General features: G+C 33.2%; 1 protein-coding gene across 1 annotated transcript in view; it reads left to right on the forward strand.

Annotated features, from left to right (window-relative positions):
* Positions 1 to 14,590: 14,590 nt before the first annotated feature.
* LOC101503701 (probable mitochondrial-processing peptidase subunit beta, mitochondrial) overlaps positions 14,591 to 18,508 on the forward strand; it is a 4,990-nt gene continuing 1,072 nt past the window's right edge. Inside the window, exons 1-6 of the mRNA XM_004492207.4 lie at positions 14,591 to 15,426; positions 16,156 to 16,320; positions 16,552 to 16,689; positions 16,774 to 16,925; positions 17,014 to 17,122; positions 17,681 to 17,779. Coding sequence (XP_004492264.1) covers positions 14,758 to 15,426; positions 16,156 to 16,320; positions 16,552 to 16,689; positions 16,774 to 16,925; positions 17,014 to 17,122; positions 17,681 to 17,779 — 1,332 coding nt within the window. The 5' untranslated portion in view covers positions 14,591 to 14,757. The remainder of the gene's footprint in view (positions 15,427 to 16,155; positions 16,321 to 16,551; positions 16,690 to 16,773; positions 16,926 to 17,013; positions 17,123 to 17,680; positions 17,780 to 18,508) is intronic.

Raw genomic sequence — 18,508 nt, forward strand, 5'->3', positions numbered from 1 at the left:
TTAATACCGGACAATTTTGTTAAAAATACCTCGGGTTACTGAAAATTGTATATGTCAACTGAGTTGCGACGAGAGTTGATATTTTTAACAAAAAGTGGTAGTTTGGTTTTAATAATATATATATATATATATATATATATATATATATATTATTAGTTTAAGTATATATATATATATATAAAGTAATGTATGTATATACATAGAGAAGAAAGCAAGGAAACAGGCACAAAGAAACAGAAAGCAATCGTGAATCTTCTTCTCCTTCCTTCCTTTGTTTTCCAAAAACAAAACTAAAACCATAAATCACAAACCCCCATTTATTTACTAGATCTAAACTTCCATTTGACATAATAGAAAGTTGCTCATCGCCACGCTGCGGTGCTAGTGATCTAGTTTTCGATGCGACGTCAGGAACTTAAATTTTACCGGAATTAATTACGGTACCGTAATCGCGTGTTAGAGCTATCGTTAAGGTAAGGGCTCCTTTCAAACTTTTAGTTTGCATTTAGGACATTATTTGTGATTTTGTGGAAAAGAAATTTGATGTATTTAAGGTGTGATTTTGTGAAAAATGAATTTAATTAGTTTATGTGTGAATTAGTTGAAATTAAATTTAGTTTGTTTTGAGGTGTGTTGTGTAGGAATTAATGTTGGGTTTGAATTATATGTTCAATTTCTCAATCATTTATCTTTTTGTTTGGACTTTACTACTGTGTTTCTCTAACACTTTTCCTTTGTTTTTATGTTAATGTTTCTTTAATTCTACAGAACACATTTTTCCTTTGCTATTATGTATAATGTATGATATTGATAGTGTCCGTATTTACTATATTCTTTTGAAGGCATCTCTATATGGCATATTTCTCTCTGGAAAGATTATTTTGTAGGAAATTTATAATATGGTCCATCAAGAATCATATAGAAGAAATGTTTAAAATCTAAAATCCAAATTAATATTATGAATTTTTTTTCTGATGTGATTTATGTATAGTGATTAAATTTGATGTGTTTGAGTTAGGTAATGAGTTATTTTCAAATAAATGAGTTTGAACTGAAGTTGAAATTTTACGAAAAATTTAGAGTTGTTAAAGTTGTGAAAAAGTTCAAATTTTAACTAAGTTAAAGAGTTTGGGCAAAAAGATAGATTAAAATTAACAATGGTTAGAGTTTAAAATGTTACTCTTTTAATTACTCTTGGACTGGGTTTAAAAAGAAAAAAAAAAGGGTTTAAAAAGTTTAGAGTATTTTATTAACTTAAAAATTTCGGTGCTTTAATAGTCGAGTATGTGTATGTGAAATTTGGACAATATTTGTTTTATTCAGTTTTAAGTAAATAATATAGATTATTTGGTTTTAAAAGTTTGGTGTGTGAGAAAGATTTAATTTTAGGAATTTTGTTGTGTGTGGATTAATTTTATTGTGAACAAATTGTTATAAATATTTATGTTTATGTAGTTAGCTCCTTGAGTCTCGAAAAGGAATCGAGACCGTTGGCACCGAGTTAGCGGTGGGGAGAACTCTGATATATTAATGTTGTTGTGGTGATTTATGGTTGAAAATTTTGGAGATTGAATATGGGTGATTAATGTTTGGAAATTTTGGTGATTAATGTTTGGAAATTTTGGTGATTCATGTTTGGTGAAATTAATGTGCTCATAATTAATATTATGAATTTTTTTTTGAAGAAGTTTATGTGTGGATTGGTGGAAAATGAATTTAATTCAATTTATGTGTGGATTGGTTTTTGAGATGTGATTTATGTGTGTTTGTGGAAATTAAAATTAGTGTGAATAATTATGTTTGAGTATGCTTTGTGTTGTATCTGAAAAATCATTAGTGTTAAATGAGTATTAAAAATGGGGAGTCTTTTAATAGTTGCATTTACTTAATGATTGTAGTGAAAAGAGTCAGAGTATGCTCATGCATTTCATAGTACATGGTGACCGCGATGGGGCCATGGTGATAGTGGTGACCGTGATGGGCCACGGGATGATGCCATATGAATTGTTGGTTCATCTTATCCTTGCGGGGATTGTCGCGTTGTGCTGATCTGTGAGAGATTGCACTCTAGAATGTGTTGATTTGTGAGCGATTACACTCTAGAAAATCGTGTTGGTTTGTGAGAGACTGCACGCTAGTAAATTGTGCTGGTCTGTGAGCGACTGCACTCTTGTATGTCATGCTGGTCTGTGAGAGACAGATTCGGTTGTTGTTGTGATTTGTCGTAATTGCTTTGGGGTGTGAAGTTGGGTTGATTAATTTTTGATGTAATTATGTGTTCATAATTGATTTAATGAATATTCGAAGTGTTGATTGATTCAGAGCTATTTTAGAACTGAAAATCTGCATTTTCTCTGTTGTATTCGGCTATGACAGTGCAGTTTGTTAAAACTTCATTTTTCAACATTGTTTATGCATTTTTGGACATATGAAAACCCTTTCGAGGAGTATGCTAAGACGAAAGGTTCTTTTGAGCATTTGAAAATATAAGAATTTTGCTAAGTGTTATTTGTTAATTTCGGTTGGTGACCCTTTACAATTATTGTGGAAATTTGGGCTTTGCCCTTAGATGATACCCGAGTTCATTCCACCGACTGTTACCTTGACGACGGAGACGTCGTTAGACTTCCCTGATCGAGACTCGCCGACTACTTGGGTTTATGACCCCATCTCAAGCAGGGCCACTTATACGGGGAGGGTAGTGAGGACTAGTAGGAAAGCTGGGGCAGTATTTTTTGTGAAACTCACTCGCGAGAAGATTGATTATCCGATACCTTCCAGATTAGTGCTTGGGATGAGTGGAGCTTGGGAAGATGCGAAGGATTCCTCAGTTAGAGTGGAGGCAAAGGCCGTTGTAGGAGCTGAGGATACAGTGGTTGGACTAGGGACTGGCAGAAAGGATATGGGGCCGATGCCCATGGAGCGAGAGATTGTAGGGCCATCTAGGCGGGCCGAGTTAGAGCTTCCTCTTCCAGTGAATGATCCTTTACCGACTGTCACTAAAGTAGCAGACTGTTTTGAGGTCCCGGCGTCGCCGAAGCCCCCTATCTCGTGGGTGGATCTGACTTCTGAAGAGAGCGATCCATCTATGGATGTTGATGAGGATGAGGTTACCTCGAAGATGGATGCTGCGTCAGACGGAACTTGTGGAGCGTGTGGAGGTCACCCATGTTATTGTAGTTGCTAGAGTATGATCAGATTAGTTTTGTTGTATAGGGACTTGATATCTTTCTTTTGGTGGTTGTTCTTATTTCATTTTGGGATGACTGTAACTATACTTATACAGTCAGATGATTCCTGTCTTGGTGGGTCCATGTTCTATTTTTTTTGACGTGACCATGGGGATTAGTATTTCTTGGAGCACTACTTGTACATGTGTCTGACGAGAATACCCCAGGGGTATGAGCGATGTCTGATAGGTCTCATAGCCCATGCGTATTTCATATTTGGATATTTTAGTTTATCGCCTCACAACTATTTCAGTTTGTTATAATTATGATGTAATTAATTATGACAATTATCGTTTGTGTTACACTTTGGATTTACATTAGTTGATTTTTGGCTTAATTGCAGTTTTGGTCCCCCTATTTTACCTGAATCGCGAAAGTAGTCCCCTCATTTTGTTTCTCCCCAGTTTTGGTCCCTCAAACAGAATTTTGGTTCAAAATATGATAAAATTTCATTTTTTTTAAAGTCGTACTACACCATTTATGATCATATATTTCAGGTACAATTGTTGCAAATGAGATATTGAGGCATGGTGTGACTTAAATAAATCCAAAAAAAATAAAATTTCATCAAATTTTGGACCAAAATTCTATTTGGAGGACCAAAACTGGGGAGAAACAAAATGGGGGGACCACTTTCAAGATTCAGCAAAAATAGGGGGACCAAAACTGCAATTAAGCCTTGATTTTTTTTATAAAAAAAAAATACACTCACGCTGTTAAAAATTGGGGTGTTACACATCACTTGTAATTTATGCATACACTGAAGCAATTTTATTTGGTTGTTTGAGCCTTTCTAACTGTCCTATGCATATTTTATCTTTTGTTAGCCCCTTTTAGTCTTGTCCTTTCTTTCGGTTACTAGCCACGTTACAAGCCAAAGACCTGACTTTAATTCAATCACCTTACTTGGAGTTAGGTAGGAAAACTTTTGTTTTGTCTTGGTAAAATTCTGAGTTTGGGGTTGCTCGTAGGATAACAACTTTTTAAGTTTGGGGTGGTGGTTGGTTCTTAAAAATAAATAAAAAATATAAAAAAAAATCAAAACAAAACAAAAAGAAAAAGAAGAAAAAAAAATATGTTTGTGTACTTTGATAAATAACATCTTTTTGGTTCTATTGTCAATATTTGAGAATCTCCACAATGAAAATGTGAAAAGAAAAAAAATGGTAGAGTAATTTGAAAATGTGTACTTAACTCCAAGTAGTAAAGCATATTATCTCAAAATTTCATACTGTTACCTAAGCTCCATTACAACCCGAAAGTCCTCCTAAAGTGTATGTATTATTTGTATTGTGATTGCTAACTATAATTTTTTCAAACATATGGTAGTGTGATGCATATTCTATGATTTGAGTGATAAATTCATAATCCTTTCTAAACACTTGATGGAATTTTTGTGAGATTGTGTGAGGAGAGAATTGAACTTGATGAATGAATGCTAAAGTGTACAAATTATGTAATTTTTTTTTTTGTAAGCAACCGTGGAGCATGATGAATGTTTTGTAGTAGTTGAGACTTTGAGGATTGAGTTTGATTTGATTTTAGAAATTGAGTTTAAGTTTGTTATTAACTGTACCAAATCTGAAATTAATTGTTACTTGCGGACAAGCAACATATTAAGTTTGGGGTTGTGATGACTCTTCATCATATGCATATTTTTCATTGTTTTTAGTCTTATTTATATTTAATCATTAGTTAATTTAAGGAGTTATTTGATATATTTTGTTTATTTTAGTTCTTGGATTTAATGAAATGTTTATGTTCTTAAGTAGAGATTTTTCGTAGTTTTGCATTGTTTATTTGTTTTAGTCCCATGCTGAATTTCGATGATAAAATCAACATGACCTATGTGGAGTATATCAGCCTTATCTTTATATTGGGACGCGACATCTTACATTAAAACACATTTTTTTCTTCACTTTCTAGGATCTTTTTTACTATTGGGAAGTTTGGAGACTTGTGCCCTTGTAGAGAAATTCAAAGACGGTCGTTTCTAACTCCATTTGAGTAGTTTTATCAAGAATCATTCATGAATCTTTCTTTTAATTTTTCTCTAATCTCTATATTTTCTATTTTTGTCTTGAGTAACTAAACCATGTTTGTTAGAGTCTGATTTGATTTATAGTTATATGAATGAGTTGATTGAATTATTTTTTTTATCTTTATGCTTAATGCTTTTTATTGTTTGATCAACATTAAAATGTTCTACGATTCGTATTTTAAAACGGAAGTGGACTTTACGAATGCTTGAGATGAGAAATTCATGATATTATAGTCTAGGGATAGATGCAGGTCATGAAACTAATTAAATTAGTTCCAAATGCAGTAGTTTGACAAGAGAATTCATGTACGGTAAAAGCTTAATTATATTCTTAAATCTACTAAAGAATTATGAGTTACTTTGGAATTAAAGGTTCTGTCACTAAGACATCAGGGCAAGAATAATAAAGAGAACTCGATGATAATTTAATAAAGAAATTCAATGACTAGGATCAAATTAGACACCAAGATTGGATAAAAAGTGAAACTCATCATTGACATTTTTCTGATAATAAATGATCAATTTAATTATTGTTGTTAATTTCAAATATTATTTCAATCAATTTGGAAACTTTTTGTTCAATTTTAGTAATTAAATATAATTCGATAGTAAAACGTAATCCTTGGGTTCGACACTCACTGCTACCGTTTTATTTTACTTGCAACGATTCAATACACTTGCTGAAACGCTATCAACCATCTTAATTTGATTGTACCCTGAGAAATCATCCATGAAGGAGAAAAGAGAATATTGAGCAGTGTTATCTACTAGGACATCAATATGAGGTAAAGGAAATCGTCTTTAGGACTAGCTTTATTTAAATCCTGATAATCAACACACATTCAAACATTTCCATCATTCTTTGGAATTGGGACAATATTTGCCACCGATTGAGGATATTTTGCCCCGCTAAGAAACCAACATCAAATTCCTTCTTGACCTCTTCTCTATTTTTAAATGACATATCTGACCTCATTCTCCTCAACTTTTTTTTAATTGGATCACATTTAGGTTTGAGTGGTAGTTTGTGTTCAACTATATTTGTATCTAGTCCAAACATATCTTGATATGACCACATAGTCAAATAAAAGTTTAATCAACATTTCTCGTTCACTTTCTTTCATAGACATGCCAATTTTAATTTCTTTTTTATCATATCTAATCCCCAAATTGATCACCTCAATTGGTTCTTGATAGGTTTGGATTATCTTAGCTTCCTGTTCCCTTAGTCTTTCTAGTTTTGGGGGAATTCACAATTGTCTTCACAATCCTCATCAACTTGATTAATTGGGTGTTCAAAATTAAAAGAATGGGTTCTAGCACTGCTATTTTCAAGAGATCCATTTTCGATTCTACATTCTTTAAATTAAGAAGAAAAATGGGTAAAAATATGAATAAAGATTGTCATTTCAAGAAAAAGAAAAACAGAAGAAAAAAATGGTTGGAGAATTCAAAAATGCATTTATTGATCATAAGTATATAATTGAAATACATGTGTCATAATTAGTTATCCTTATATTCTTCGGCAGAGCAAAATGAGTTGAAATACATAATTACTTTGAACATGAATTAACGAGCACGGGAAACCAGATGATCTTCCAATTGTTGAGACTGGTGTTTCGAGGACAAGAGTAAACTAATTTGATGGTATCATCATCAACATGATTTTCTTTCGCAACAGCCACCTGATCAACATATATTATTTTGACACTTTGAAAGGTTTGGCAAATGTCACAAATAAGAATATTATGTGAATTCAGTACCCAGTTTCCTAGACGAGTCGTCTTGCTTTCTCTTTTTTCTTTCACAACATTTTCTTTATCAGCTTTGGTAGGTACATATCCCAACCCGTACCTATTGTTCTTCTATGGTATTTCCATCAATTCCCTCAATTTAACAAAAACCCCTCCTTCCAACATGGACTTGGTGGACTTCAATGATGTGATAGACAATTTTGGTTCCTTTAAGCTAAGCCTTTCACCCATGAAGACGACATTGGCGATTTCTAGTGCTTGGAAGGAAGTCTATATGGCTTCTACTGTTTCTTTGATGTAGCCCATTAAAGATAAATGACTCATTGTAATATCTTTTTCCCTATATATTATTATCAGTTTATTGTTCACTATAAATTTTAGCTTTTGATGGAAAACGGATGTTACTGCTCCAACAACATGAATCCATGGTCTCCCTAAAAGGAAATTGTACACCGATTTAATATCAATTACTTGGAAGATTATTTCAAAGTTATGGGGTCCGATTTGAATCGGTAGGTTAATTTCACCAACAACTTGTCTCTTAGATCCATCAAATGCTTTCACCACCATAGCGTTGGGCTTCATGCATGCTCCATCAACAAATAGTTTCAAGAATGTTGATTTGGGCATGAATTCAATGACAAACCATTATCCACTAGCACCCGTGCAAGAATATGATCATGACACTTCATAAAAATGTGTAGTGCTTTATTATGCTCTGTCCCTTAAGCTAGTAATTCTTCATCGCTAAAACTCATATAACTACTAGCGGTGATGTTACCGACAACTCCATCAAACTGGTCGACAATGATATCATGAGTAACATAGGTCTCGTTTAAAAGTTTCATTAGTACCCTTCTATGTGGTTCAGAATTAAATAACAAGGAGAACACATATATCTTGGAAGAGGTTTGGTTTAGCTTATCCACCACCTTATATTCACTTTGCTTGATAAACTTCAAAAATTCGTTAGCTTCTTCTTCAGACATCGTCTTTGTGCTAGTCTCTTGTCCTTTTATGGCATGATACATAACTTCTTTCCCTTTTTCTCCACGACCCTCCTTTTTCCTAAGTTAATCGAGAGCGTATACTCAACAACTTTGAGTCACCCCACCACTCCCTGAAATATTGGTGACCTCAGTTCCTTTAGATTCACAACTATCACTTGATTGATGATTGGCCAAGTGAAATGTGACTTCATAATTCCATGGTACTGCCTTGGTATTTTCGTAAGGAAAAAGGGTTAATGCTTAAACAAATATTGCATTTGGCCTACTAGGAGTTGGCTTAAAATTTTCTTTTATATAGATGATTTCCAATGGTTTTGGGAAATATATATTATTTTCCATGTACGGCTCTATGGTCAACACATGATCATCTTTTGCATATTGTTCTATCTCATCTTTAATGACATTAACAGAGGTATCCCCATGGCCTGAAAAAGGATTACTCCCTACGTTGGAATCGTCTTCCTTGAAGGTAAGCCATTTTGCATTAATCAGTTCTTGCACTTTAGATTTTAGGGCTTGACAATCTTCGACAAAAGGCCCTACGACTATTGCATGATATTCACATTTGGCATTTGGGTTGTACCATTTTGGAAATGGTGGTTCCAGAGGTTTCATTGGTCTTAGGACTACCATTGAATTCTAGAGTAGGTAAGGTGATAATTGGTTGTATGTGACGAGAATTGGATCAAAACGGGTTATCTTTTTTTCTCGATTAATTGGTGGTTTGTAGTGATTCAGGATTAGATTTTGGTCCCATTTGGGGTTTCTTCATACCTCTTCTTTCTTCTTTATAAATCCTATATAGGGTTTCTTCATATCACTCGTTCCATATACAATCTTACTACTCCTCATGCCACTTTTTAATGTTTCTCATATCATAACCATGTTGGAAAAGTTTGATGACATATTCCCAATCATCTTATCATAAAGGGTGATTGAAGAGTATCCATATACATATCAACCATTTCACTTTCAGATAAAGGAGAATTTACTTGTGATGTCACTTCTCTCCACCGTTGTGCATATTCTTTGAATGTTTCATTGTCTTTTTTCAACGAATTTTTCATTTGCATCCTGTTAGGGGATATGCCAATGTTATACCTGTATTGTTTCAAGAAGGCATCAACAAAATCTTTCCACAAACGTTCGATTTCGCTAAAGATGCATATACCAATTTAATGATGCCCCACTCAAATTGTCTTAAAAACAATGGATGAGAAGTTTGTCATTATGAGCATGAGAAACCATTTTCATACAATACATGGTCATATGGTTTTTAGGACATGTGGCACCTTTGTATTTTTCAAACTCATGTAACTTGAATTTTGAAGGGATCGTCACATCGGGAACCAAGCACATATCAAAAGCTTCGAGACCATATACATTACTTCCTTCAATTGCTTTTATTTGTTCTTCTAAAACATGGAATTTTTCTTTCGATTGTATATCTTCACTGATAAATTGAGGATGTTGCCAATTTTCGTTAGCATAAAAATGGGGTACTTGGGGTGGGCTTAATGGAATGTTTTCTAAGGGTATAGTGTTTTTGGGTGGCACATAGCCCATAGAAGATGAGATTTGTGATTGGTTTAGATTTTGGAGGTTGATATTTGAGTGGTTTGCGTTGTTGTCCATGAGGTTGATGACTATGGACGGGGTATAACCAGGTGGGAGACCATACATAGGAAATTGCATGGCTGCCGCACAAAACTGTTGGGGGTAAAGCCTGATGGGTAAGAAGGGGTAGCTTGATGCTCTTCATTTGTAGTTGGAGGATTCCCATTTGTATTATTCTTCCTTGTCAAAGAATGTATAACCTCTAGGATCTTATCAACATTGTCCTTCAATTGGCCGACATCCATTCTCATCACTTCTTGGTTTTGCTCAAGTTCATCTATGATTTTCGAGTTTACGCGAGTCCGATAAGGGTGTCGGGCAAACAACTTTGTTGATTTTTTCTGAAAGATCATATGATGCTAGTTAAAAAATGAAGATTTATATGCATGCATGTGGGTATTAGAGAACCATTGATTCCGCAACCTAGGCACAAACATCTTTTTGGATCATGCATCAAAACCAAACCCATACGTAGAGAAAACTAAAAACAAGCTCGTTCATTGATAATTAAAAGGGTGCAAGTGCAACATTTTTCTATATATCTTAAATACATTGTTTCTATCACTCACCGCAAATTAAAATATTCATAGCTTCTATCAAACTATTACATTGTTAAATGAAAGTAATAATCTCAGCAGGTGTGGCAGGTGGAACTATGCTTACTTCTGCTTTCCTTAGGAGTACGAGAACCCTTTCTATGGCTTGGTATGAAAGTGAGTTTTTTAGAGCGATCCATCCACATTATCCCTTCTTGCCCAAACATCTCTATTGCTTTCACTTGTTCCATCATTCGATTTCTTAACATATTTGCTTCCTCTTATTCCTTCAACCACACATCTCGGTACATAGTAACAACTTCTTGTTTTTCAATTTTTTTTCCTTTTAGCCTTGTCTTATATTCTATTACCACTCTATCCAGCTGTTGTTTCAAATCTTCCAATTGTCTTTTTGCATTCTCAATTTTTCAACCTTCTCCCGTGCTTGGTCTCTTTCTTGTCTTCTCAAACATAAGGACTCGTTAGAGGCCCTTAAATTGCATTGAAGTTTGAGCTTGTAACCTTCCTCCACCTTTGCCCTCTTATTTGATCTTTCAAGGTAAATTGGCTTATGCTGATTTTCCAAATGGGCAGTCTCATATACTCAATGGACTATCATCAATTCTTTTCGCAAATTCTTATTTTCCTCTTGTGCCTCTAGAATTGATGTCTGCAACTTCTCAATTTATTCACTAACGGTAGTGGGTTGCATTGGTGTTTCATCAACCACCTCAAATGTACGAAAAAAAGGTAGCTTAATCTCTTGAACCCTATTCTTGACCCACTATCGTTAGTAATCATTTGCACCACAACTTCTACTTCCTAGTTCCTTCCCTTTTCTGATTATCGTATTCCAATATTGATGTATTCTCCTCAAACCTTCAATGTTTTCTAGACCCATGTCATAAAGAATAAAATGAGTTATTAGTTTTGGCATTGGTTCTCCTATGATAGGATACCTAAGTTGTCTTAAAGCTAATACTCGATTATAATTCACACAACCTCTAGTCTCCATAAGTGGCACATTAGGGAATGTTCCACATTGGTATATTACTTCTTTTACCTCTCGCCATCTCGCATAACATCGAATTGTTTTTTTTATTAAGATCCACCAATCTCCGAGCTCATTCTCGATTATCCTTTATGTCAACATAACAATTCTTGAAATCATTGATAAGGCAACACTTTTAGCATCCACTATCAAACATATGATTCACCAACCAGACGTAAAAACACGTAAACAACACAAAATTTTCTTGCCTTTTTTCTCATGACAATAGTTAAGTGTATATTACACATCGGCGAGGACGAATGTTGTAGGATTTTATCCTATATTCTTCAAAGCTAGGAATACATCGATTGCTGCTAAATCAATAATTTCTTCATCACTCGAGAATAGAACAACCCCATAGATGGTGAGAGCTAGCACCTCCATAAAAACACTCCAATCTTAGGCTTTAGCTAAATGATGTGCTATTTCCTCAAAAAAAACTTATTAGAAAACCAGAAGTCCATTTCTTCTTTTGGCTAGTCAACATTTCCTCTTCAACTTTTACTATCTCAACTACTTTGGTTGTAGATGGATAATTCCCCATGTAGCGATAAGGTTTCCCTTTTTCTAGGGAGTAGCCTAAAATTGGTCCAAACTCTTCCAAAGTAGGCGCAAGTTGGAAGTCTTGAAAGGTGAAACATCTCAAAGGAGAGTCGTAGAATTGAGCCAATATGGTAATAGCCCCTATTTGTACGTCCATATCTAGTAAATCAAGAATCTTTTCACATTTCTTAATTATTGTTAACCGGTGATTAAGCTCCAACAAGCTACGAAGTCTTTTTAAACTATCAACCATAGACTTTTTGACCTTCAAATTCATAGTTTTCCTTAGCACTGGGATTGCAGTTTCATTGTTGGATCCCATTTTTAATCAAAGATATCCACACCCTAGCTTTGAATTCAATGGTTCTCTAATGGACTTAACATAGAAATGAATGATTATGAATATTGTATAGTATGATGTTAAAAATAATTTTTAATGCATGAAAGGAATGCATGGTACTACAAAAAATATTTAACTTTATCATTAACGATGAAAGTTATTTGCATGGATGCAACAAAGGAAAATTGGGAGGTATACTGACATCGGATAGTGAGAAAAAAAAACATAAATGAAAAAAATTAAATAAAAATAATAATAATAAATTAAAATCTTGTGCAGTAAACTTTTTCCTCTACAATAAATTAAACCTTATTAGACTTAAGTTGTTTTTTTTTATTCAATAAAATATATTTAATTAATATATCATAATTATTCTAAATAAAAAATGTTTTTGAGACTCGAATAATTTTAAAATCCTGTACAGTGATCAAGATTGCATAGGACAGTTACAGATCCTATATATCATACATTATTCAATATTTTATTTTCATGCCAAAAAGTTATTATCGTAGTTCAATCTTATATATTATTAATCATAAGAAAGATTATAAACATAAAAATGATCATAAAAATTCCAAATTAATTATTAAGAGATTTTTATTAGGAATTATTGAGAGTTGATTATCCGTTAATGACTTTAAAATAAATGAAAATTCTAAAAATAATAAGGTGTTTTAAGTAACTTTTCATAAAAAATATTTTTATTAAATTTAAATGTAATTTTAATCTTTATCTTTTTTTAAATTATATTTTTTTATCTTTTACGAGTAATAGATTTTAGTTAATATCTAATCATAAGAATCTTTTCTAATTATTGTCTATATATATCTACTATATAATATTCTTAAAAAAATATCAAATTAATCCAATAATAGGTTTTCATTTAAAAAACTCTCCTTGCATGATTTAAAATAGGTAAAAATTCTTTGAAATAAAAGACATTTAACGAATTATATGTATTTTCAATTCATTCTTATTAAGTTTGCATACTTAACTTTATAAGTGATTCAAGATTAGAGTTCAACGGTTCATAAAAGTTATTATATAATTGTTTAAAAGAGTTATGATGAAAAAAACTAAAAGTCATTAATTATAAAAGACAAAGGGTGAAAATGAATTAAAATAAGATAAATGATAAAAAAAAAAACAAATATTTAATAAAAGATATAGCACCATAAGTATATTTAAAACATCTACCAACATAACACGAAAACAAACATATGATGATAGTTATCCGTATCCGCCTCTCTCAACCCAAACCCTATGTTATCTTCTTCTTCTTATAGAGAGAGATGATTTGGGACCATTTTTTTATTCTATAATTACTGCTTCAAATCGCTTTTTCTTTCATTTTATCTCAATAAGTGGCTTTTACACAAATTTAGTTTTTCTTTGAATTTTGTTGTTGTGATTTCATCGTCTAATTGTGACATTGTTTGATCTTCTTGTGTTGGTACAACATTTTTCTTTCTTTCTTTGATGTTCATTTTAGTTCAGATTGATATAGTAGCTTTAATTGATTACATATTTCAATAAATAACTTTGACGTTGTCAAAGTTTTAGATCTTAAAGCATATGTATTGTTGACAATTTGAATTTTGTAATATTTGTAGGCATATTGTGGTGTTTATATTATATTGCCGTTTTACGCTATTAACTTGGATATAATGAATTTGTTTGAAGATTTATCATTTATATTTTTAACAAATTTGAAATCGTATCATATCGATGTATGCTACAATTTGAATAAATAAATATTGTTTCTTTTAGTGAAAAAAAGTATTATTTAAGTCTTTTTGACATCCACTAATTTTTTTAAAAAATATTTTCATTACATTAGAAATAATTTTTTTACTAAAATTTAAAATAATTTTTTCACCAAAATTTAAAATAAATTTTTTCACCAAAATTTAAAATAATTTTTTTCATTAACTCTCCAATTCTAAGAGAATGAGTCTAAGTAATTGTTTTTCTTTTTTCAAATAATCTAAAGTCCATGAAAAGATAAACCAAACAAAATACTAACAACTATTCAACCTTTAGTACTCTTGAACGAATAATCTTCAATAAAATTAGTTAAACACTTTAGTTCAATTGACATACAATAAATCCTTTCTTATATTATTACTACATACTTTCATATAATTAATTGACGAGATCCAATGGTTAATATGTTTTAATTAAAGTCAAATCACTAAGAATACTCTAATTTAATCATAAATAAATAAGTTGAATTTTAAATTTTTAAGATAATTATTTTTCTGAAAATTGAAGACTAAAAAAAGGACGACCATAAAATCTATCGGAAATATTTGCCTCACAAAGAGGGATTTTAGTTAGTGAAAAAAGACCTTCTTTTTCTTGTTACCTCCTGCCCACAAATTTAATTATTATTATTTTTCAACACATTTTAATTTTTGAAAAAAGTCGAAAGTTTTTATCGAAAATTCAGGCGTTCTAGTCTCTCTAGTCTCTAACTAACTAATACTCACCCCTCCGATTTAATCTCTCTCTCTCTCTCACACACTTATTAGTATAACATAGCCATTTCATCGTTCCACAACTAATTGGCTTTCTTTCCTTCTCCACATCCAAACCCTAGCACAAGGGCCGCCCCTTCACGCGCGGATCGATCATGACGATCAACAAACTCCTCACCCTAGTCCGCCGTTCCAACCGGCGGACTCCCGCTCTCTCCACCATCCGATCCCTCTCCCTCTCAACCTCCGCCGCCGTCACCCACTCTCAATCCTCCACCCTACCCTCCCCTCCACCTCCCAACGTAATGATCTACGATCGCCTAGCTGAATCCGTCAAATCAAAACTCCAACAATTAGAAAATCCAGATCCACGTTTCCTCAAATACGGTTCACCTAGACCCGAACTTCGCGACCACACACGAATCCTCTCCGCTCCCGAAACACGCGTCACCACTCTCCCTAACGGACTCCGTGTCGCCACCGAATCTAGCCTCGGTGGACGAACGGCGACCGTTGGTGTTTGGATCGATGCTGGTTCAAGATTCGAAACCGAGGAGACTAACGGAACGGCTCATTTTCTTGAACATATGATATTCAAGGGAACGGAAAGACGTAACGCGAGGGAACTCGAAGAAGAAATCGAGAATATGGGAGGACATCTCAATGCTTATACGTCGAGGGAACAGACTACGTATTATGCTAAGGTTTCGCAGAATGACGTTCCTGTTGCACTTGATATCCTTGCTGATATTCTCCAGAATTCGAAATTCGATGAGAATCGGATCAGCCGCGAGCGTGACGTTATTCTTAGGGAAATGGAGGAGGTATTGTTTTCTTTTCTTGGTATTCAATTTACTTTTGAAATGAATTGTATATGAAACGTGAAATATGTATTGTGTGATTGTATTGTATTGATCAATATAACTTTGTTGTGACTGTGTTTTGTGAGAATTTGCTGTGAATAACTGACAGGTTAAATGTGTGTTGATTGTTGAGTACGATGCTATGAAACGCTAATATTTTACCCTTTTGGGTTTGGATGGGTAGAAGTTGGAGTTTTTGAGGTTAGAGACAATGTTGGGGAAGAATATCTTTTTAAATAGATGTAGAGTATTACCCTCAGTAGTTTAGTAATATAAGTAGTCCAATAATTAAAGGTAGAGGAACCAAGGAAAGACCTTTCAAAATGAATGTATGATTCCAGTTTCTTGATATACTATTCATTAATACTAATTGAAATTAGTATTAATTAAAGGTAGAGGAACCAAGGAAAGACCTTTCAAAATGAATGTATGATTCCAGTTTCTTGATATACTATTCATTAATACTAATTGAAATTAGAAGTGTGAAAATGCTTTTTGCATTTCTAATACTAATTGAATTCAGTAGTGTGAAAATGCTTTGGATGTTTTTGCAATTCTTTTAGCAGCCACCTATTTTCTCTTTATTTGACATACGTTTGGTATTTTGTCTTCATTTGACATACGTTTTTTGTTCTGATTCTTTTGCTTCTTTTGCTGTAAAGTTTTTTACACGATATCATTTGTTTGCAGGTTGAGGGTCAAACAGAGGAAGTGATCTTTGATCATCTACATGCAACTGCCTTCCAATACACTCCCCTTGGCAGAACCATTCTTGGACCTGCACAGAATATTAAAACAATTACCAAAGCTCATCTACAGGATTACATTCAGACACATTACACTGCTCCTAGGATGGTAGGTTGACAATTGATGTGATTATTATATCTTATTTATGAGTGTTGTTACTGTTGTGGCATTGTGGCACAGTGGCATAGTGTTCATAACTTTGGCATGACAGCATAGTCACTTTCTTACTTGTACCCAATATATATATATTACCTTATATGTATTACGTTTTAATATATAAGTATGGACGTTGGACGTTGGCCTGATAGTTGTTTTCTGTGTGGGTCTGCGCTTTCTTAGGTGATAGCTGCATCTGGAGCTGTAAAGCATGAAGATTTTGTTGACCAAGTGAAAAAATTGTTTACTAAGTTGTCAACAAATCCCACCACAGCATCTCAATTGGTTGAAAAGGAACCAGCAATTTTTACTGGTTCTGAGGTAAGTATATCAATGTAGAGCACATTTGAACATGTTGTTATAGTTCATTTAATAACTCTGTTCATCTTCTTGTTGTGAAAACAGGTTCGAATGCTTGATGATGATATTCCCCTTGCACAATTTGCAGTAGCTTTTGAAGGGGCATCATGGAAGGATCCAGACTCAATTGCTCTGATGGTCATGCAAGCAATGCTGGGTTCATGGAACAAGACAGCCGGAGGTGGAAAACACATGGGGTAAGCAACTTGAGCACTGTCCTCCCCCAAACCCCAAAGAAAAATACCCGTCACGAAAGATACTTAGTTGAATTTTAACTGTGAACAGTTCTGAGCTAGCACAACGAGTTGGGATTAATGAAATTGCGGAAAGCATGATGGCTTTCAACACCAATTACAAGGACACAGGTCTTTTTGGTGTTTACGCTGTTGCTAAGGTAAGCCTTAATGTGGTTTTCTTATGGAGTACTAGTGTTTTTTAAACGGAAGTCACATTTGTACTGATTTTTCTAAGTACTGATTTTTATAAGGCTTGCATGCAAACACAAGAAAAAAACATTGAATGTGTGCTACCTAATGAACATCTATCCCCTCTTGTAGTTTTTCATAAATATAAAGTGAAATTACTCTCTAGGTCAGTTTTATTAAATTTGTAATATAAATATAAGGACCTCTATTAGAAGCTTTTTTTATAATAAAATCCTTATAATTATAATTTTTTAAACAAGGCCCTATTTTTTTTTTAAATTATAAAAACCTATTTGAAAACTTATATAACCTATAATGATCCAACTTCTTGATAATAGTTGATCCATCTTTTTAGATATATGTTTATATATTTAGTTAAAGTCAACGATGGTTAGTGAGGACTTTAACTTAAATTCAATGAAACTATAAAGATTTACAACGCAATTTATGCCAAATATACTGCCATTTTGCAAAATTTATTTTCTCCTTTTTGATAAATCTTTTTCCTTAAATTGGTGTGCTTTCAGCCGGATTGCTTGGATGATTTGGCCTACTCAATCATGTATGAGACAACCAAGTTGGCTTATCAGGTTTCAGATGATGATGTTACGCGTGCTCGTAATCAGGTGGGCTTCTACTTGACATAATGATTTCCTGTCTTGCTATTTGAATGTGACAATGGACTTTTGGCTTATGCCTTCGTTCAAGATGCGTTGTTTGTGGATGTATGTATTCTTTGTCCATGACAAAACCAACGTTAGTTTTGATTTCTCATGTGATTAGTTTGGTATATTGCTGGTATATTGCATCATCTGGACAATTACCATACACACTTTGATGGACTTATTTATAACCTAATTTCATTACTTCCCCAATCTAATTCTGAGGTAGTATCTGTTTAACCTGCATTTGTTGTCATTGGTTCTTCATTTATGATGGCAAATTTTGTGGTAGAATTCAAGATACTGGATTATAAGTGTGCTCATGTTGATCTTATATTCAATTATATGTGATTCATAGCTTTTTGTCAACTTGCCTTTCCATTTTTCATGTCATTTTGATTACTATAACTATATTGAATAATGTTTTCATGCTCTTGTTTTTTGACACTCTGAAAATTGTTTTCCAAAGTAGAGAAAATGCTTACCAAAGTTATCTACCCGTGCTAAGTTCAATTAGCAGGTTTGATGCTCTATTTGTTGTGCATCCAAACTTAATATGCGGTGGTTAACTTTTCCCCCAAAAAATAAGTTCAGAATGTGAAAGTTTGTGTTGGAATGTATTTGTTCACATTCTCTACAACACAATGTCTGGCCATGTAATATGTGTGTTGAAAGGTATTGTTCACATTCCCT

The sequence above is a fragment of the Cicer arietinum genome, chromosome 3 (genome assembly GCF_000331145.2).
Source record: "Cicer arietinum cultivar CDC Frontier isolate Library 1 chromosome 3, Cicar.CDCFrontier_v2.0, whole genome shotgun sequence".
Classification (NCBI taxonomy): domain Eukaryota; kingdom Viridiplantae; phylum Streptophyta; class Magnoliopsida; order Fabales; family Fabaceae; genus Cicer; species Cicer arietinum.